This window comes from Saimiri boliviensis, chromosome 3, assembly GCF_048565385.1.
Source record: "Saimiri boliviensis isolate mSaiBol1 chromosome 3, mSaiBol1.pri, whole genome shotgun sequence".
NCBI lineage: Eukaryota > Metazoa > Chordata > Mammalia > Primates > Cebidae > Saimiri > Saimiri boliviensis.
In genome coordinates, this window is record NC_133451.1 from 25,886,951 (window position 1) to 25,909,587 (window position 22,637).

Sequence of the window (22,637 nt, forward strand, 5' to 3'; positions counted from 1 at the left end):
GCATTCAACGTTTCCTTTTATATTTGAAGGGAGGTAGCCTTAAAAAATATGCTGGCAGCTAGTTTGGATGAGAAAGATTCCGGTTCTTTATCCAAACCAATTAGACCGGATCTGAGCAGGATTTACAACAGAGAGCAGATCTTGGGTGCACAAGAACTTTGCTTCATTCCAGGCTGGCGAAAACAAGTCTACACCAATGTTCTGTCAGCCGGTTCAGGATGGAGCAAAGACTTGATGGGATAGGATGGGGGTGGGAAGGTGTTAAGTTCAGGTAAATGTCTGAACCTAGGAAAGTCAGAAGCTAGAGCAGATTCTCTGAGTCGGCCCTTTCAGTGGCTGCTAAATCTGGCTCATCTCCCATGAATTAGCTGTGGGACATTGGGGACAAGTTATTTCACATTTCTGGGCCTTCGTCTCCTCATTCGTAAAACGGGGATGATAAAGGATAATTTGGAGTTACAGCGATGCCTGGTACACACACATAGCATGCGCTTTGTGAAATGTTTGGCAAGTAAATAAAGCGCTAGGCTAGGCTAACCGCGTCTACATAGCCAGCCGCTTGAACTCCCCACCTATATTGAAATTACGGGGACGCCGCTGTTTTCCGATTGCAAGATGTTCCCGACTCATGCAATTACTTTTTGTGCCCTCCCCGGGGCTGTAACTTGCCCTCAGGATGTGGGACGTCTGGACTCTTCTCTCCGCCTCTAGTATCCCCCTACACCCCCTCACGGTGGTGACGTGAATGAGGGAGGGGGACACCTCCTCCTTCTTCCCCGCCCCCTATCTTCGCGGCTCGCTGGCGGGTTAGCAACCACCCAGCGCTACTCAGGTCCGTCCGGGAACGCCTCCGGGGCGGGGGCTGGTGTGCTGCGCATGCGCAGTGCAGAAGCGCCGCGCCTGCGCCGTGGAGGGCCTGAGGGAGGCGGGGGATTGGTATGCGAGCGACTGTGCGAGGGGAGGGAGGCGTCCCGGCGGAGCGTGGTACTACGACCAGCGCGGGTCGGAGTGGGCGGGGGGATGCGCCGCGGCGGCGGCGGCGGCGGCGGCGGCGCGGGCGCTGGGGCTGGTGTTTGGCGGCGCCAGAGCAGCGGATCCCGGTCTCGCCGCGGCAGCAGCGCGGGTGTCGTGCACCGCTTGAAGACGCCGTACCTTTCTACCCCCCACTTTTTTTAAAAAAAATAACCGGAACCAATGAACGCAGCCGGGATCAGAGCTCCGGAGGCCGCCGGTGCCGACGGGACCAGGCTGGCGCCCAGCGGGAGCCGGCTTCTGAGGCGGCGGGGGTGGCCGGCGGAGTCGCCGGCGGCGGTGGCGGCGCCTCGCGGAGCGGGCGACGGGCAGGCGGCCGGAGCGCCACTGCGCTTTCACCCGGCTCCTCCTCCGCGCCCTCATCCTGCCTCGACTCCCGGCACAACCTGGGGCTGGCTGCGGCGGCGGCGCTGGGCTGCGTTGCTGGTGCTCTGGCTGCTGGTGGCCGGTACGGCGGACGGATGCGAGCTGGTGCCCCGGCACCTCCGCGGGCGGCGAGCGAGTGGCTCTGCCGCAGCAGCCGCCTCCTCTCCCGCTGCGGCAGCCGGCGATAGTCCGGCGCTCATGACAGGTGAGGGGCGGGGGGGTGGCGGGAGGGGCTTGGCGGGCCGCGACGGGACCCCCATCCCCGGCTGAGGCTAGCGTCTCCACCGGACGTCCGCTATTCCACGGCCCCGTCCAGGGCGCGATGCGGAGCCCTGGCTGCTGCTTTGTCGCGGTCCCCTGCACTCCGGATGTCTTCCCTTTTCACCCCAACACCCCGCCCTCGCGGAGCCTCTCGACGGCACTGATTCCCCTCCCTTCAGTCGGGCTCTCTGATCTTACAAGCTGAGCAATGCGGTGGTTTCTCTTTCGTGCTGCAGAAGAGCCAGCAGGGTCTGCAGGGGACTGGGGTGATTTTTTTTTTTTTTGAAGCTGTTAGAAAAAGTCAGCAGCAGCGGCATTGCGGTATTGAGTCTGCCTCTGGTGTTGCTTTTGCAAAGGCAGCTGGCAGCGAGTCTCACCGGTTCAAAGCCCCGCTGAGCACAGCGTCCCAGGGGAGGCTGCTAGAGAGGATTCTTTGAGAGCCATAATACCTAGTGATATTAGTGGTTCCGTGTTAGTGCGCAGAAACGCCCAAGTTTACTGTGCATTTTTTGAGGGGTGGAAGGAGGCCGTTAAAAATGATGGAAAGTGTTTGGTGGTGGGAGCATCACTAGGTGACAAAGGGTGCAGAAACCTCAGCAGGTAACAGAAATTATACCTAAAATTTGCAAAGTGCAGGATACTCGGAGCTTGCAGCTGGCAGCACAGTTCTGATGACTGCACCAGCACCTTTTTAATATGGAACGTTCTCGCAATTGAAAACTTGGAAACGTGTTTCATAAGGTTAAGTGCAAAATTATGTCTTTTTAAAAGCCTCCTTTGTTATGTACGACTGATCGGTTGTGATTTAAGTAAAAGTAGTGACATAAGGACCCTGAATTGATTTCTTTGGGAAAAGTAATGGAGCTAACTAAAATAGTGCTTTTTCTTTTTCTTTTCTTTTTTTTTTTTTTAAGTATTTCATTTATTTTTAAAGTAGATCTGTAGATTTCCTACAATAATTGTAGGACTAAAAAGTTAGTGGCACAAGGTGACCCATGATTAATTTAACCAAAGTGATAGTCCAGCGGGCGTCTGGAAGTTACTAACAGCTTCTCTGAAAAGTGCTGTGGAACTGTATTCTTTAAAGCAAAGCAATATTCTTTGGGTTCTATGATAGGATATTTACTATTCTAGAGAGAAGGATGTTGGTAAACTTGAAAGGCTTTGGAGGATGTAGCGTATAGAACATAATGATCAGCTTGTTTAACTTTACCCTGAAGCATATCAAGCCCTATTAAATGGAACTTGATAAATCAAACCTACCAATTGGTTTACTGGGATAGAGCGATTATAGAATAATCAGTATTAAGAGCATAGTATAGTTTGAGTGAGAAGATAGGTCAGACAGCTTTATGCTTGAATAGTGTATATTCTACAAATAAAAGTGTGGCAAATAACAGTATAGTGAAGAATAGTGATTATTAGGAAAGTTGCTAGATAAGACTATAATTTGAGGATTTAATGCCTCATGTAGGAATGGAAGGAGCAGAAATATATAGCCTTCTAGAAGGTATAAGAGTGGTTCTGGGTTTCTCGAGCAGAAAAATTCGGTTAATAAATAATTGGCTAATGCTTTGTCAAAAATAATTGGTAAAAAAGCAAGCAATTTAGAAAATTTAGTATTTATTGACTGTTAAAGTATATACTGTGTAGGCACATCAAGAAAATTGCTCAGATGGAATTTTATTTTAATAAACTATTTGTAATCCTTTTTAAGACTTAAATTTCTCTGTATTTCTTTAAGGCTTTGGGGGAAAAGGTGATTTTTTATTGCAGAAAAATCCGATGTATCACACAAAATGAGTTTGTGCCATAGGGCTTTAAAATAAGTTTACTAGACTAATACCCTGGAATTATTTCTAATGTTCTTTTCCTTTCCTTGCGTCAGAATATTGATTTTTAACGGGTTAAACATTTCCACTTAAAGTTTAATTCATAAAACTACACAATATATAAATTAAATTGTTATTTTAATAAGTTTACGTAAATAGTCATATCTTGGTAAATATAAATTGAAAATCTGTAAAGTTAGAAAATATTGAAAATTTCTTTGAACTATATGGCATCTACAGGGCTCTTTCCCATTCTTAAGATTGTATGTATAGTGCTTTCTTTTATGGTTCTATTTGTAAATGGTATGCAAAGCCTAGAATCTAATTTATTAGCGTTAGTGTACCCTTCAGGAAGTAAAACCGTAGACTGAATTTACAAAATACTGTGGTGTGGTGTCAGATTCTAGGCTGCGTTAATGGATAGAGATGGAGTAGAGCATCAGTAATAAGACAACTAAACTTCATGTGAATTTTGAAAATTGAAAATTTTTGAAAGCATTCTGAAAAGAATTGATCTCTTTGGCTCCTGATTAAAGTTGTGATTTAGCTGTGAGAATTCTTAATAGCTCTGCAAAATGACAGCCAAAATCACTTTTCTGTTTTTCTCTCGAGATTGGTATTTTTAATACTTACCTTTAGAAACTTCGTAAGAGTTTGCCTTTTACTAATAACATCTATAAAAAATTCTTTTTCACTGCAGTTTGCCTCTCAAGTGTTTTATTTTAGGGATTTAGTGTATTTTAAGAACAAATTGCCTTTAAATTATTTACCCTGTGTTTATTTGCTCAAATAAACTATTACTACTGAAAATTATTTGAGCAATCCAACTGTGAGAAGCTATGACAGATCCAAATAAACAGATCCATTGTCATAATGAATACAGGTTTATGTTTTCTTTTCCTTTTTAAATACGACCTTTTCGGAATTCAGTATACAAATGTTTTTGATGAGACAGAACCAATCTTTGTGATATTATATATTAAGGGTTTTAAATTACATATACAGTACTTAAATATTTAGGACACTTTGAAAGTGATTGAAATTTAAAGCAAGTTAGGGATAGATGATGGAGCTTGCTGATTGTATTCTAAAGCAGTGTTTTAATAACTCAAAATATTACTTTTTTTTCTTCTTTGCCTAACAGATTTAGAGTTGGTGAATTGATCCTGGTAGGGTGTGATCGATCTCATCTAGATAGGGTCCCTGAGAAATAGCGTATAAAAGGGAAACAAACAACATTTGCAGAATAATTGAAACATTAAATTATTTTCTTAGGGAATTAATTGGTTCAGAATTTTTACAAACAAATTTTAACTGAAACTATTTGCCTCTGTTCTTTTTAAAGAATGGACTAAAGTAGCATTCTGTAGTGCCTATATCAAGGTTTTATCTTAATGGTAATACCCTTTTACTGATTTGGCATGTTATTGGAAATATACATATATAAAAACATGTCTCAGAAGTATTAAAATCTCAATTAAAATGTAATATATTCTTAGTTCAATGTATAATACCATTTACAATGGCCACTTTACCCAGTACCGTTACACACATCTGTGTTGTGGGGCTTTCATTAATTTAGATGGAAATATCTCTAATTAGCATGATTGTCATTGAAAAAATGTTAAACTGAACTTTTAATGAAATCAGTTGTATTCCTAACATTTACCCAGTAAATGGTATTGCCTTATTTATTTTTATTAGTAGTTGGCTTGCCTGTGGGATATAAATGTGTTGCTTCCAGTAATATTTTACAAATAATTTACACATGTTAGTGTTTACATTGTGACAGTAGATTCAAAGTGGATTCAGATAGAGTGAGAAACCTTTGTTCCTCTTGTGGTGTTGCTCTTTCTGAACTTCCTAAAGCCATTGTTGACTGTATCCTCTTTTTCTTTACCTTTAGTATCATTACCAGTGCTTTTCATCACCAGTCTTTGGCCATTGCTGTACTAGTATTATTGTTGCTAACTACAGGATTAAAGAATCTGCTTGTATCTGTTTGACCTAGTCAATTCTGAACATTTAAGAATTTGTAGTCATCTAATTGGTTAGGAAACATTGTATCCTGTGGTACTCTTAAGAATACCATGGCAGAACTGACCTCTGTTGGGAATCTCATAGCACAGGAAAAATTCAGAGGGCCAGTTGGAAAAGTGGGTCCAGATTTAGCTGACTTTTACGCAAAAGGAGGACACAAGAATGATTTAGCTTGCCAAAGTCTTGCTTTGCGCCTGGATACATGCTAGTATTTTCAGATTAACTTAGGCTCTTTTTGCATAATGATATCAAGGATTTTTGTTAGTGGCCTAATCATTGACGGTAATTGTGGTGTGAACACTTTCACAATGATCCTCAGAGATTTGTATTTATGTATTGTGATAGTTAATGTATATCCTGGCTAAGCTAATTCTAAAACTAACTGCTAATAATATGGATAGTAAGCCATTTTTTGACATTTGCTAGAGTTTGGACCTTACCTTGTTAAGGTCTACCTGGGAGTTTACTTCTGAATTGATCAGGTTTTATTAACTAAATAATTATTAAGCACAAGCAGAATACCACAAAAGAGAAGTGATAAACAATTAAAAAAAAGAGTAAGATGTAGGTCTGATGTTTTGGACTCAGATGAGGTAATAACAGGCACATTTATTAAACTATTTCTATGTGTTAGTATTGTGCTAAGTGCTTTTTATGTTATACATCCCTGTTTTTGATTCTGAGACTAGTCCTGTTAGATAACTACTGTTTCCCACCCCCCCAATTTTGTTTTTAGATGCTTGGAGTACATGCGCAGGTTTATTGCATGGGTATATTGCATGATATTGAGGCTTTGGTTACAGATGATCCCGTCACCCCAGTACCGAGCATAGTACCCAGTAGTTAGTTTTTGGACCCTTACCCCTCCTCTTACCTCCTTCACAAGTAGTCCTCACTTTTTATTGTTGCCATCTTTATCTTCATACAGTAGATTAGGAAACAGGCTGGATGGTTGTAAGTAACTTGTCTAAGCTCACGTCTGGTAGGTAGCAGAGTTAGAGGTCGACCTGGGCTTTTCTGATTCCAAAGCTTGGATTCTTAGCTGGTATGTTGTATGCATTTTTATACAAACATTATGTGATGCACCACAATGGACCGAAAGCTGTAGGAGAAAGGAAGAGGCTGTTAGAGAATATTACCTGGAGGAGGGCAGGATTTGAGCTGGACCTTGATATATAGCTAGGACTTCTTGTAGAGATGAGTGAAAAGGCTTTCTGGGAGGAGGCATATGCAAGAATAGGGGTAAATACTTTTCTTTAGAGTTAAGTATAAGATGTGTGTAGAGTAGTGGAGAATGCAAGAAGGAAGAATGTTGGGGCCAAATTATAAAGAGCTTTACAGTTCCCTAGTGTATTTAGTATGTATCAAAATGTCAGTACATCTAAAACTGGGATACTCAGCTGTATACTGGGAAGAATGGGAAACCCAGGACAAATAAGATATATTTTCTTGACATATCCATTTTATTAGATTATTTGGGAGATATAAAACTATTTAAAAGATTATCAATGTGCACATGTTAGGGAAAATGTACATTTATTTTAATTTTTAAGATAAAAGACATTTTGAACTTTCAGGGTGTTTTGTTAATAAACTCTTGAAGTTACAAATCTATATCCTGTCATTAGGCGGTGAGAGACATTGTGGTTTTTGAAGATGGGGGTGACGTACCTTTTGTGTTTGAGAAAGCTAATTCCGAGTGGATGGCAATGAGGATATAACAGAGATGAGGATGCGCCAGGAGGAAACTCCATAAAAGGAGGGGTCTTGAGAGTTCACGTTACGGAGTGACTGTGAAAATGTTCAGAGGAAATTTTATAAAATCGCCTTTATTCTTAGCTTAGAAAGGAATCTGGCTATTTATATGAAGTCTAAGAAATAAACATTACCTTTAGTTTTAAATATACAGAGTTTGTAGAATGATTTAAATTAGGATGAGCCCTTGAAAAATCCAAGAAGAAACATACTGTTTGTGATAGAGAATCTTCTTTATTTAAAATGTGCTCATTTATTAATATAAAGCTTAGTTTTTAAAAAAATATAATTGGGCTTATGTGATGATTCAGAAAATTGTTAACAGAAAAACAGTTGCAAATATATTTGTCAATTGTTTGACAAATAAAACCAAAAATCTTTCGATATCCAAAGACAATATATTTGCCACAAAATGCTTATATAAAGCTTTTAGAATTCCACGTGTAAAAATAATAAGTGTTTCCAGATTGAACTATTGTTATAAGTCAGAGAGTTCAAGTCTCTCCCGACCTCTCAGCTGTGAATAGCAATATTTCAAAGACTGGCATATAATTTGTTTTAATATTAACTTTTAAATTTCATTCCTTGTGAATTTCAAGCTTGATCTATAGATGATGATTTCTAATGCCAAATCTAAATGGTTTGTTCTTTTGTTTATCCATCTAGATCTTTATTTTAGTATCCATTGGCTATTCAGTCTTTCTAGACACTTTCTACTTCTACCTTTAGTAACTTTTCCTTGACTAGTTTCGTTGTTGCTGATTTTAAGATCGGTTCCCTCCTAAGTCTGTTCTCAGCCTCCTGTTCCTCTAGTCTAGCTGAACATTTCCTCCTCGGAGAACTTCATTACTAGGAAAGTTCTACATTGGGGATAAGGAACCCCAAGCCAATGATTGATTTGATTTTTGGCTTTATTTCATTTGGCCGTTGGTGTGATACAGCACAAGCATCATGGCTGCAGTCCTGAGAGTAATTTCCTTTGTACTAGCGTTTGTCAGTCTTACCCTTTAAAGTGAAACAATTTCGGGATTAAGGCTAGGAGCAGTTGAAGAATGTTTAATAATGTCTATTCAATGTTTTCGTAAGATAATGGTAACTCCCCTCCAGTACACACAGGCTAATGGAGCCACAGAGCCTGGCAAGCACAGCTTACTTGTACTAACATTCATCTCAGAGCCCAAGTATCTCTATCTGTCTAAGTGTTTCTTTTTGCGTATGAATTTGTTTTTATGTGTGCTTATGGATCTTGGCCTCTGTGTAACTTACTCTTTTTTCTCTAGTCATTTTTACTTTCTCTTCCTCTTTGATTTCCTAAACTTGACATTACGTGGAACCGAAACACCTCAAAAACTATTTTATTGAATTAAGTGCTGGGATTTTAATTTAAAAAAATACTTCAAGTGAATATCTTATTTATGTGATTGCAGAATACTAAACAATCTCATTATAAACAACCATCAAAACCGTGTAGGGTAGTGAAGGTGATTTGTAGTTTCTTAAAATATTCTCAGTAAGTAAAAAAGGCTTTTTAAACCCGTATTTGAAGTTGTTGTCTACTCCTCAGCACACTGCAAGTTGCACAGGTCTGTGTTTTCTATTACTGTCTTTGTGTCTTTTTTTTTTTTCTTTTTATAAAAAAATCTGATGTTGAATAACTAAATAATCTTAATCTGTCTTCTTTATTCCTATTGTCTAGCAATAAATCTCTAACCTTTTAATTCATGGCGTGTATGTAATTTTTGCTCTGTTTCCCCACTGCTTTGAACTGTTGTCATGTTTGGCTCTTATTTCTGCTTTGCCACACGTGTTCAGACTGTATTAAGCCTCGCTGTTTACTTCTTCTGGGTACCAAATTAAGAAAAAAAAGCTAAACTGCAATTGTAGATACACCTTGCTGTTTTTGAATTTACTTTGTAACTCTATCCTCTGATGTTTATTCCATGTTTGTTTTGGGTCATACGTTGTGGCTCATGCCTGTAATCCCAGCACTTTTCAAAGCCAAGATGGGCAGATTGCTTGAACCCAGGAGTTCGAGACTAGCCTGGGAAACATGGTGAAACTCCATCTCCTCAAAAAATAGTAATTAAATAAATTACCTGGCCGTGGTGATAATGCACCTGTATTCTTGGCTACTTGGGAGGCTGAGATGGGAGAATTACCTGAGCTTGGTGAAAGTTGAGGCTGCAGTGAGTCCTGATTAGGCCACTGCACTTAGCCTGGGGTGGGGGTGGGGGGCGAAGTGAGACCCTGTCTTCAGAAAAAAAAAAAAGTTTGTTTGGTTCTAGGTTTGTTATATGAGTCCTAAAAATAACTGTGGAGGGTTAAAGTGAGAAAAGCCAGTCGTTCATGAATATGTATGCGTGTGCATAGAGTTTTAAACATTATTTAGTGACTCTTTTATGCCAGCTATGGTGTGAGTAACTAGAGATGTAAAGTCGAAATTGCCCACTTAAAAACACTTATTATTTATATATTTTTAGAGATATAGTCTCACTCTGTTGCCCAGGCTGGAGTGCTGTGACATGATCATAGCTCACTGCAGCCTCAAACTCCTGTGCTCAATCTATCTTCCTGCCTCAGCCTCCCAGGCTATGAGCCACCACAGATGGCTAATTTAAAAAAAGTATTTTTAATGTAAACCTGAAAATTGCCTGAGAATGAATTGCATAATCTAAAAATATGTATAAATATTTTGTTTCTTAAAAGGCCACTACTGTGTTAGCTTATCTAGTATTCTTGCTACGTTTACTGAAAATGTCTGTTACAGATATCTGCACTGCTATGTTCTTTTCAGCATTTTTCACAATAGCCAAGATACCGAAACAACCTAAGCATTCGTCAATGAATGCGTAAATAAAATACACATGCACCCGCACCATGAGATGTTGTTCAGTGTTAAAAAAGAAGAAAATCTTACCATTTGCAGCAACATAGATGAATGTGAAGGACATTGTGCTCAGTGAAATAACACAGACATAGAAAGACAAATACTGCATGGAATCTGAAAATATCAAACTTACAGAAACAGAGTAGAATGGTGGTTACCAGGGGCTAGGGAAAGGGATAAATGGAGAGGGGTTCTTCAAGGAGTGCAAAGATGCAGTTATGCAATGTAGATAAGTTACGGAGATCTAATGTGCAACAATGTGACTATAGTTAATAGTATCATATACTGTATCTGAAAATTGTGAAGAGGGTAGACCTTAAGAGTTCTTAACACATTAAAAAAATAAATAAATAAGGATGTGATGTAATGGCTTAGGTGAATTAATTCATTGTGGTGAATATAATATATGCATATATCAAGTCATCAAATTGTATGCCTTAACTATATCTACTTTTTGTCATTATGCTTCACTAAAGTTATACAAATATAAGAATATTTATTGGAAGTTTTTGTTATATATTTGCAGTATTAAAAAAAAGGCTCTCTCCCTTCTTTGGAACAGTGTAATTATAAATAAGTATAGTTAAAAAATTGTTAACTGATATATAATGTACATGTTTTCAGGTATCATTCCTTTTTACTCACTCTTTTGTATACTTCATTAAAAAACAAGCAAGCAAACAAAAACTTTCAGTGAGTCCTGTGTGCCAGACACCAGTTGGGTGTTTGGAATTTCATGATCAGTAAGATATTCACCCTACCTTGTAGTCTACTAGAAAGCATACTCATTTAAAGGGTGATGATACATTGTGATAAGGGTAAAAGGGCCCAAGGCTATGTGCAGTATTTTACTGAATTACAAAGATGGGGTTACTAATTTTGATGTGGAGATGCAGGTCTTTAGTGAATACATTTTTCTTAAAACTATCCGGAGTAGAAGTGTGTGCTGAGAATGTATGAGTTTATCCAATAGAGAAAGGCATGGTGGAAAGCCATAGGTGTGAAGTGAGGAAGCTGAGTGGGAGTGATGATTATTATAGGCATTGCCATTTGAGAATGCTAAATGTGATTGTAAATTACCAAATACCCAGGATGACAGAGTCAGTGCTGGGCCTGTCTGCAGCGCAGCATCATCCGTATTTGCATGTGGGATTTAAATTTTTGCCAGGCATTTTGCATGTTTCATCCAATGTGATCCTTAGAGAATCCCTGTGAGGTTATCTCCATGAGTTAGGATGTATAACAGAAATTTAGGATTGCTCTCAAATAGTTCGTACATTAAAGGGAACCAGTGCCAAGGATCTTTATGTCAAAGCTTAAGGTATTTCTGGAGTTGAATCAGGAAATGAGGCTGGAGAAGTAGCAGACATGGCATTGTGATTAATGTTACATTCTAGATCTTTATTGTCCAATGGCCTTATGAGTTTCTGCTTCATTTATTTTTGGTAAACAACAAAATTTTGCTATTAAATATTCTGAAATCGTGGAATACAGCTCATATAAAATATATCTGAGGCCCAGTAATTTGTACTAAATATGCCTTTTAAAAATTAGACTTTGACTCGGTTTGTTCAATGCTTTTTGATAAGTGTGTAATTTGTGCTTTATTATCATAAATACAAGGATGACAGAATGCAGTTTTTAAGAAGCATAGCATCTTGTATCTCGAATGTTTAATGGGGCCATAAGTCTGTTTCCACTTTTTTCCTGCTATATTCTTTTCAGCATTTTTCACAGTAGTCATTTATTTTTTGGCAGAGACAGAGTCTGGCTGTGTTGCCCAGGGCTGGTCTCAAATTCCTGGGCTTAGTCAGTCCTCCCACCTTGGCCCCACAAAGTGCTTAGATTATGAGTGTGAGCCACTGTGCCTGGCCTGTTTCCACTTTGGTGTAGTGTGATGAAGAGCATAGCCTCTAGACTACAGCAGGATTTCCTGAGTTTGAATCCCAGTCTGATGGTGGTTTTGTAATTTTGGGTAGATAATTTAGTCTGTTAGTACCTAAATTTCCTTATCTCTAAAATGGGGTGTGAAGAATAAATGAATTACCCTATGTATGCCTAGAATAGAGCCTGGCAAGGGTAAGTATTCAGGTATTATTGACTTAACATTATTCTTTTTATCTGTATGTACAGAGGTAGAATAGTTGTAGAAATGTGCTTTGATTTATTGAGTGTTATTAATGTATTTTATGTTGCATTTAAAAACGTATGAAGACATAGTTTGAAGCAGTAAGTTGATCAAGATAACCAGACCATGAAATGGTACGAGTTGAGTTAAAACTGTAGAAATACGAAGCTAAGTATAGACAGTGACATTGAAAAGCTACGTGATATTTTTAAAAAATTAGTTGCAACATTAGCCTGAGTCATTTGGTACCTTCATTATTTTATATGATTTAAAGATTTAAAGCATTTTACAGTTGAAATGTTAGACTTTAAAATCTTCAATTTCAGAGTTTAAAGGTTTATTCTAAAAAATTTAGAACATACTGTAAAGTAAATCTAGAAAATACATCTGCTTCAGCAGCTAATAATAACAAAGATAACATCAAAAGTTTGTTTTTTTAAGTCTTTTATCGATATGTATGCATATTGACATATTTAATAATAGGCTTAGAGAATGATTTCTTTAAAATGTGAAATTACTTAGTAAATATATGAATATCAGGTATATTACAGGCATATGGTAAGTACTGGGGAACACAAAAATGAATGAGATTGACATTTTTGTTCCCATGGAGCTTGCATTTCAGTTGGGAAAATACAAGTGCTATTTTGAGTTGTGAGAAATGCTATTAAGAAATGAAAGAGACATAAAATAGGAAATAATGTCGGGACACTTTTTAATTTAGGTAGGCTAGTTAGAAAAAACTTATTAGAAGGGTACATTTAAGGTGGCATCTTGAAGGACAGTAAGGAGCCAAGTCTGAAGAATTGGGGAATAGCATTCCAAACAAAGGCTTTGAGGCAAGAAAGAATTAGAATTATTTGAAGAAGTGAAAGAGTATCATTTGGACCCAGCATCTTGAGAGGGGGAGAATGTTGGATGAGATCTGGCTATAGAAGAGGGAAGGTACAGAGCTTCATAGACCTTGTTACCTTGTTTGGGTTTAATTCAGAGGGTAACAGGCCAGGTGCGGTGGCTCATGCCTGTAATCCCACCACTTTGGGAGGCCAAAGCAGGCAGATCACCTGAGGTCAGGAGTTCAAGCCTATCCTTGTCAACGTGGTGAAATCCTGTCTCTATAAAAATAAAAAAATTAGCCAGGCATGATGGCGGGTACCTGTAATTCCAGGTATGCTGAGGTTTTCAGTATGCTGAGGCAGGAAACTCGCTTGAACCCACGAGGTTGAGATTGCAGTGAGCCAAGATTGTACCATTGTACTCCACTCCAACCTGGGCAACAGAGTGAGACTCCATCTCAAAAAAAAAAAAAAAAAAAAAAAGTTGTTTACATTCTCACTGCTACCATATTAGTTTTGAATGAAATAATTTGTGCTAGATGTGGCCGGAGCAGGGGGGCTCTGGGCCCCTTGTTAGGTCCTTGCTAGCAGTGGTCCAGGGTTACTAATGACTCCTTCCTCCAGGAAGCTCATAGGGAAGCACAGACATCCTTGGGTATGAAGTCTTGGTGATCAGACAGGGCTTGTTTTCTGCAGGACACTTCCTCAGTCATGAATGAGAGAGACGGTCATGTCACCACCTCTTCTGCCCAAATGACTTCGTCTGGCTGTTGGGACAGCTTCTGGAGATGCTGAATTCCTGACTCCATAGGCTGTAGGTCACTGTCAGTCTCGCTGGGAGAGCAGAGGGGCTCTGTTGAGAAGTAGGGGCTCTGGAAGGCAGCTTCTCACCTTAACCGCCGTAGTGGGTAGGTATATGAACCCATCCGGGCAGAGAGGCGGTGATGCTCCTTCTCCCAGGTGTCAGCGACTGAGTGGATAGGGGCACCTCCAGACAGCTGGGTGCTTTTCTGGCTCAGGCCGTAAGTTGGGGATCCACTGCTTTTCTGTTCCCCTCTCTTCCTCCTTCTGACCTTCATCTGGGTTTCCACCAGCCACTTGGTGTCACTTCGGCAGGCCTCCTGGATTCTCTGGGGCATGGCACCCAAGGCACTCTTAGCTGAGTGAGCTGCAGCCTGGAGGCTCTACTGCCCTGGCTCTGGGGTTTCCAGGTGTTTTCTGGAAGGGCCTCCCCTGAGGTTGAGGTTGACATCTGTCAGGGGCAGCCTCCTTTGAAACTGTCTGCACAGGGAACCCAGGGCTCTGGCAGAAGTCTCCTGGATGGCTGGCCACAGGTTGCAGCTCTTTGGTGTCTTCCAGTTGCTCCTGGTGCTGGAGAGATCTCCGGCACACAGAATCCCCTGTGCTCTGCTATTGAGAAGCCATCTGCCTGCCCAAGAGTCTTCTCTGACCACTAGACCCCAGCACCCCCAACGTCCACCCAACGCCAACCACTGGGAAGTACTTTTAGGAGGAACTGTGGTATATCTTTATTGGTGACTGGTAACTTCTAGGGGAAAAATGTTATAGGATCAGCTTTCAGTTCTTGATTTACATAAACTGAGTAGTTATTATTAATATATTACTCATTTGGCCTAAGTTATGAACTCTCATCTTTTAATTGATAATTTGATATCTTTTTGAGTTTAGGGAAATAAAAGAATGGGATTATTTAAAAGTTTACAATTTGATTTGTAGTCTCACAGATTTTAAGAACATTAAATAAGTGCTGGTTAATATGAAATTGGAAGTAGTAAAATCAGCAAGTACTAGGCATAGACTGTGAGGTTACATTGTGCCACTTAGTTGTGGGGGATATTTATTCAACGGGTGTTTGAAGGTCTACTATGTGCTAGACAGCAGATACTTTTTAGGTGCTGGAGAAATAGGAGAAAACTAAACTAGTGAAGTTGCTGCTGTCATGATTTTACTTTTAATACTGTAGTTGTTTGTTGGGCAGTTGTAGTTTTGTTACACGCATATGTGATCTTAGAATAAATTGGTGGCTTCTTTATATTATGATTGCTATGCATTTCAGTATTCACTAGTTTCTGGATTCCTTTAATTGAAGCTGAATGGCACATTGGTCTTATTTATTAATCTTTTAACTCATTTATAGTATCAGTTATACAGTCACAATGATAAATCTCTTTGAGGTTTATACAAAGCGTATCGATATTCTTAATTTAGTATCAACTTTAACTTGCTGTAACAGACCTAGAATTAGAACTCAGATCTATTAACTCCTAGTTTTGTGTTATTTTTGTCATATGCTATATAGTATTTTTTATGAGATCTGTTTTAAAATCTTATAGAAATATGCACATAGGCTGGTTTTCTGAATATAACTGAACTTATATATGAATAATCTATGAGTTGTTTAAACATGTTTATAAAATTATCTGGTACCTTTTATAGTATACTAAAAATTTAGTTTTACATTTTGAAGTCTTTAAGCTTGTTTTTGGGCCGGTGGCTGGTAGTCATGATAAGCCCTGAATAGATTAATATTCATCTTATAGTCTTATAGGATTATAGTTATCATAAGTCCTGAATATGTTAATAATTAGGATTATTTTTTCTTCATATTCTAGATTAGTAAAGGAGTAAGAAGCTGTTATGAGTTTCAGGTCTCTGCTTGATAATGTAGCAACATGAGAACAGACTTGGTAGGAATGAAAAGATAAGTCTTTGTATTTAGTTAGTCTTCAAGATTTCTAGATAAATGGGAGCTGTTTTTAGTTAAATACAAATTCTCAAGCAAGACATGATATATTTATAGACAGTTCCTTTCTAATTATTATGGGGATGTTTATGAAAAATCTTATCCTAGCAAAATTTCAAATTGGAAAACAGACCTTTAGGAAAAATTGACTTCAGAGTGAGAGTCTGTAGCCCCACAAATGCCCTTATTAATGTTTATATTTGCTAAGAGAAAATACCATAGTAATAATTTGCAGGTTTTGAATTAGTAATTCAGAAAAGTTAGTTTCCATTTATCATCCTTTTATTATTAGGAAGAGTTCAGAATTTCCTTTTGTAGCTTATGAGATAGTTCTAAACCCATTTTCGCCTGTATTAGGTAGTGTGTAAACAAAGGAGCATCCATTCCATGAAAAGCTAGGTGTCTTGTTTTGGTTACATGGAATTGTTGATTCACACGTCTTAGGGGTCCCCACAATTTTAGACATGTCGATTGACTTGGATGAATCAAATGGAAAAGGTTTGCGCTAAACTTATTTAAGAAGTCTTTGAATGTTCCCCACTAGTATGGATGAAACCTCTCAAGGAGCAGGGTATTGGTAAAATTCGAATTCTTCCTTTAGGGCCTTTATATTAAGAGACATGAGGATGTTTGACAGTCTTTCCTGGCTCTGGTCCCACCACTTAGGTATGTCTTTGGATCGTAGCATTTTCCCACTTTTCAGTCACAGAGGTACACTTTTAAGGCCAAGTGGGACTTTACCTAGGTTTCCTTTAACTCAGCTTTGCATTTTAAAGTCTTAAAACTGGCTCCACCTTGCTTTACTCTTATCAATCTCTAGATCCCTTCTTTTTCCAGTTACTCTAACTTAAGTTCTCACAATAATGGAAATGAAAAACCATAAATAAATTTGTAGGTAATAGAATTTTTACAAAGTGGAATTGTCATCCAGGGGGTTTACTAAATTCATATACAATAATTGTTTTTGTAACTCATAACTGAATGCTTTCATTTAATGTACTTGCTGAAAATTGACAGTTTTTTGGCCAAAGTGATATAGTCAATGTCTTCATTGGTTTGGTGGCTTTTGGCAGAAAACTATAGTCTATGTTTAATTATTGGATTATACTTTACAGTTCAGGTTTTTTTTTCTTTTATCATCTTTTTTTTCGGTTTTAGCCCATTTGAGTTTATTTTCATGTGCAGATGGTAGATAGAATGCTGTCTTTTTATACGTAATAGAAAGTATTTTTACAATATCTGTTACATATGTACTTTCCAATAGTTAGTAATTTCAAGTTATGTTTTTTGTGTTAACCTTTTCTTTGACTTGCCTGATTTAAGGTAAGTATAACTTAACCAATTTTAAGAGGGCTTTCTGACCTTTTTGGATCTTGATTGTCGTTTGTTAATTTTGGAAAATAGTGGCCATTATCTTTTCAGATAATTCTTTTGTCTTTTGCTTTCTTTATTTTCCCTTTGGGACACCAGTTAAGTATATGTTAGACTATGTGATAATGGTGCCCTTTTATGGTTTCTTTATTTTAAAAAATACCCCTCCCTTCTTTTTTCTGTTTTAGTTGGTGACTTCTGTTAACCTGAGTTCATGAATAAGCCTGTCAAAGGGATTCTCCATTTTTGATACATTCTTATTTTTAATTTTAGCATTGCCATTTGATTCTCTTATAGTTTTCATATCCCTGCTAAAATTTCCTATCTGTTCATTATGTTGTTCAGATTCTTTAGCATATTTATCTTTTCCTTTAGATCTTTTCACATATTTATGAATCACATAGTTATTTTAGCATCTCTGATTAGTTCCAACATCTGAATAATCTCTGTTTGGTTCTGTTGTTTGCTTTATCTCTTGATGATATTTTTCCCCCCCTTCTTATAATTTTTGAATGATAGAAGAAGCTATGTCTAGAAATGGGTATACTTCCTCTGTCACACTGTTAGTATGGTAGGTTGAGTTAGTTTTGAGTTAGTTGGCCTGAGTGTAGCTCTGTTGTTACTGTTACTATCATCACCTTCAGTGTACTACAGACTCAAATTTCTCTGGCGGCAAGGTCACTGTTATTTTGTGCTTTGGATGGACTGATTTGTCTTCCTGCTTGCTATGAGTTGAATATTTGTCCTCTCCAAAATTCCTGTTGAACTATAATTGCCCTTGTAACAGTAGAGAAATGGGACCTTGAAGAGGTGCTTAGGCCATGAGGGCTCTGCTCTCATAGGTGGGATTAATGTAGTTATAAAAGGGCGAGTGTGGCTCCCTTTTGTTTCTTTCTCTTTGCCCTTCTGCCATGTGGTGAGGTAGCAAGAAGACTGTTGCTTGACACTGGTGTCTTCATCTTGGACTTCCCAGCTTCCAGAACAGTGAACAAATATTAATGGATTGCTGTTCTTCATAAATTACACTGTCTCAGATATTCTGTTATGACTGTACAAAGAGACTAAGACAGTGCTCTATTGGCAGGTATCAGCAACATCCTGTTCTGTAGTGGATTCCTTTTTACATGTGTTAGGTTTGTAATGGGGGTGGAGAAGTTCTTGGTTTTCATGGTCTACCCTCAGTCTTATTTAGGGCTCATGAGCCTGAGTCTTGAGAGTGGGACCTTTTCAGTCTTATTCTCTGCCCCTTACCTTTTCCCTTCCACGGCAGCCAAATTCTGCCTTGTGTCTGAGGTAGTACTTGGGACGGAGAGTTTTCTGTGTGTCTTTTCCCTAGCAGTAGTGTAATTCTGCTTAGTTTTGGTGTGGGATCATGGGTCAGGAGGGTCTCTGTGTCCTGGAGGTTAGTAGGCTTTTACTTCTATCTCTCCCCTAGGAGCAGTGGATCTTTGCCTGAGCCGTGAGGGTGGGAGAGGTAAATGTCTGCTTCGCCTAGTCTGTAATTGTCTTTCAGACTTATCCTGATTTTTGGTATCTCTCTTTTTCCTTTACTTCTAGGTTTTGGGTTCTGTTCTCTTATTAGGCACTCACTGGTATTCCTCATCTGTGTTTGTTCATTTTCACACTGCTATAAAAATACTACTTGGGACTGGGAAATTTATAAACAAAAGGGGTTTAATTGACTCACAGTTCTGCCTTGCTTAGGAGGCCTCAAGAAATTTAAAATCATGGCAGAAGGTGAAGGGGAAGCAAGGCACATCTTATATGGTGGCAGGAGAAGGAGAGAGAGAGCAAGGAAGTGCCACACTTAAAAACTATCAGCTCTCATGAGAACTTCCTCACTATCGTGAGAACGGCGTGGGGGAAACTGCCACTGTGGGCCAGTCACCTCCAATCAAGATCCTCCCTCCACATGTGGGGATTGCAATTGGAGATCAGATTTGGATGGGGACACAGAGCCAAACCATATCACCATCTAACTTTTGACTTCATTTTAATATTTCCTTGCTGCTTGGTCTCTCCTGTTGTATACTCTTTTTGTATTGTATTCAGATTGACTCATCAGCCTGTAAGTAGGCCAGTAAACTTTCAATTATTTTTGTGACTCAGAAACTTACCTATTATTCTAGTTAATCCACTTGACTATGTATTTACTCAACTATGTAATCTACGTGACAATGTAGATCTTACATTGTTGTATAATTTGTACCAAAAATCTCTAATGAGATTTTCTTGGTTTCGCTTAGTTGATTTCACAAACTAACGGTTGTGAAACTGTTCATCTTTTTTTACCCGCCTGTGGTGAAGAGTGCATAGTTTTGTAGAAGGATTATGGGATTGAGTCAGGTGACCTGGATATTACATTATTTCTTTAATCTGCTTGTCTATTCATCTACAAAACATTTATTGAATACCTTTTTTATTCTGACTGGTGAGATGTTATTACTATGACTTCTGATAGCTTTAATTTATTGAGTATAGTCACTGTATTAAGTGTTTATCATAGGTTTACATTTTATTCTCCAAACAACTCTATAAGAGCAGTAGGTATTACTTGTAGTGATCATTTCAGGAACTGAAGGACTATGTATCACGTATATAAGAGAAGAATAAAATTTGAGATATCTGTCATTACCTTATAGATAGTAGAGAAGCAAACCTTCCACAAACATTAGTAATGTTCCATCTCATGGATACTTCATAATACATGTAACTATTCCTTGTTATTAGAAACACACCTTAAGTTTTAGCTTTGTAAGTAATGGTTTGGCCAGACTCCTAAGAGGTATACCTGATTGTTCTGGGCCTTCATCTCTCACATTCTGACCTCCTGCCGGTAAATACTATGGGTTCTAGCCAGCACATTATGTCTTGAGCTTCTCTGCTTTTTTTTTTTTTCTATTTTTATTGCCATCACTCTAGTCTAGGCTACCATCCCTTCTTACTGGGACTCCTGCAGTACCTTCCTAACTTCTTGTTATCATTCTTTACCTTCTACAATCTAATCTCAGAAGCTTGTATACATAATTTTATCCCTCCATTTATTGACTTCTCACATAATTATGATAGAATAGAAACGCTTTAAGCTGGCCTGCAAATCCCTGCATGATCTGGCCCCTGTCTGCCTTTGTGGTTTCATCTCTTTTTACCATTTCCATCTATCCAGCTTCTTTTCTGCTGCTGGAGTATGTGAAACTCCCCGTTTCTGGGCCCTGGCACTTGAAGTTTCCCGTGTCTTGATTGTTTCTCCTCAGCTTTTTGCATGTCTGGGTGTGGTATATTTTTGGTTTTGTATTTTTCTCAGGATTTTTTTTGGTGACCTCCCATAGGAGCAGGCTCTGTCTTTGCTGTCCCTGATAAACATACACAGTATTTTGTTAATTTCCTTTATAATACTTATAACCAGAAATCACATTTTAATATGCTTATTAACTTGTTATCTGTACTCATCCACAGAAATATAAACTGTAAAAAGACTGGGCCCTTGTACTTATGTAGTATCTACATATTACACACTGTCCCATAGGTACTCCATAAAACTCTTTGGATGAATGCCTTGGTTCATACCTTTTGTGCATAAACCTATATTATATATATATATAAACCTTCATACACACACACACACACACACACACACGCACACACACACATATATATGTGCCTGTGTTTGTATACATATATACATATATAGATAATTTTTTTTTCCTGAGGATAGACAGCCAAATTAGAATTAAACTAGAGGAAATATTTAATGCATTTTAAACCAGATACACTAACTTAAATATTTTAGAAATGCTTTTTTTTCCCCAAAATCTTAGGATTCTTAAATGGTTACTATGTTATCTCAAATTTTATTCTTCTCTTATATACATAGGTTTTTTTTAAAATGAACTTGGAAAATGTATACAGGTATAGACAAGAATAAAACAAATCGCACTCTTCAGAAAGAACCATTTTGTTATTGTTCTTTTTTATAGGTAGTATTATGTTATGCAGTTTTGCTGTATTCTGAATGTATATGTCTCTCCAAAATTTATATGTTGAAACCTAACCCTCAAGGTGATGGTATTAAGAGGTAGAGCCTTTGGGAAGTGATTAGGTCATGAGGACAAAACCCTTATGAATGGGATCAATGCCCATATAAAAGAAGCCGGAAGGAATTTTAGCCACTTTTGCCCTTCCCTTCTATCATGTAAGGATATAGCAACAAGATGCCATCTATAAAGCGAGAGAGCCCTCAACAGATGCTGAATCTGCTGGTTCCTTTATCTTGGACTTCCCAGTTTTTAGAACTGTGAACAAAAACATTTCTATTCTTTATAAATTACCCAGTATAAGGTATTTCGTTATAGCAGCCTGAATGGACTAAGTAAGACAAGTTGCAATTCTTTTAGATGCAATTTTGCATCCTTTAAAAATCCAACATATCCTGAGCTTTTTCTTAACTATTAAATGGAATGGAAGATATAAATTATTGACTCATTGTCAGGTAGATTTCCATTGTTGGGTAGATTGTTTTCAGTTTTTTTTTTTTTTTAAATAATGTTATAAACATTTATTCACATAAATCTTTTCTGCACTTTGGATTTTAAGGGCACCTTCCTAGAGGCATACTATTAAGTCAAAAGATAAAAATATTTTAAGGTTCAAAAAATATATATTTGTATGTATTTACTGACAGATTGCTTTCTGGAAGGATTGTGTTTATGAGTGCTCATTAGTGTTTTTAATTGAAAAGGAATCTTTGCTATTTTCAGTGAAATGCCATTTTTTTTTTATTATTAAAGAGTTTGATTGGTTTCTTTTTTTCTGTGTTGTTAAATACACTATCCCTTGTAATTGGGGGTTGAGATTGTCTTGGCAAAAGCTCTGTTAAGATCGTTTTCTAACGAGAGGATGAAGGCTGGTTCTTTTCTGATTCTCTTATGGTGATTTTTGTAAAAATGTGATATCACGAAGAGTTGAGTTTTCTATTAATAATAGATTAATTGTGGTTTCATTATTTCCAGTTTTGTAAAGTTACAGTCGATGTTATTTTTTCCCCTCAATTGTACTTCCGCACCTGATCTTAGCCAAAAGGCCAAGAAGTAATGCCTTCTTGTAATTCTGGTTTTATCTAGAAACCTAGTTTCCTAAATTTCTTGATTTTTTTTTTTTTTCTTTTTGAGACAGGATTTGGCTGTCACCCAGGCTGGAGTGCCATGGTGCCATTGGCTCACTGCAACCTCTGCCTTCCAGGTTCAAATGATCCTCCTGCCTCAGCCTCCCCAGTAGCTGGGGTTGAATTCAGGCATGTACCACCACATCCAGCTAACTTTTATGTTTGTTGTAGGGATGGGATCTCCCTGATTTTCCCAGGTTGGTC

General features: G+C 38.3%; 1 protein-coding gene and 1 pseudogene across 2 annotated transcripts in view; one reads left to right on the forward strand and one right to left on the reverse strand.

Annotated features, from left to right (window-relative positions):
- The first annotated feature begins 1,108 nt into the window (after positions 1-1,108).
- The window catches only part of STIM2 (stromal interaction molecule 2), a 153,243-nt gene continuing 131,714 nt past the window's right edge, over positions 1,109-22,637 (forward strand). For both annotated transcript variants that reach the window (XM_074395977.1, XM_039468489.2), the window contains exon 1: positions 1,109-1,603. In XM_074395977.1, the coding sequence (XP_074252078.1) occupies positions 1,195-1,603 (409 nt within the window). In that variant the 5' untranslated portion in view covers positions 1,109-1,194. The remainder of the gene's footprint in view (positions 1,604-22,637) is intronic.
- Positions 13,843-14,562, reverse strand: LOC101053210 (protein PIMREG pseudogene; annotated as a pseudogene).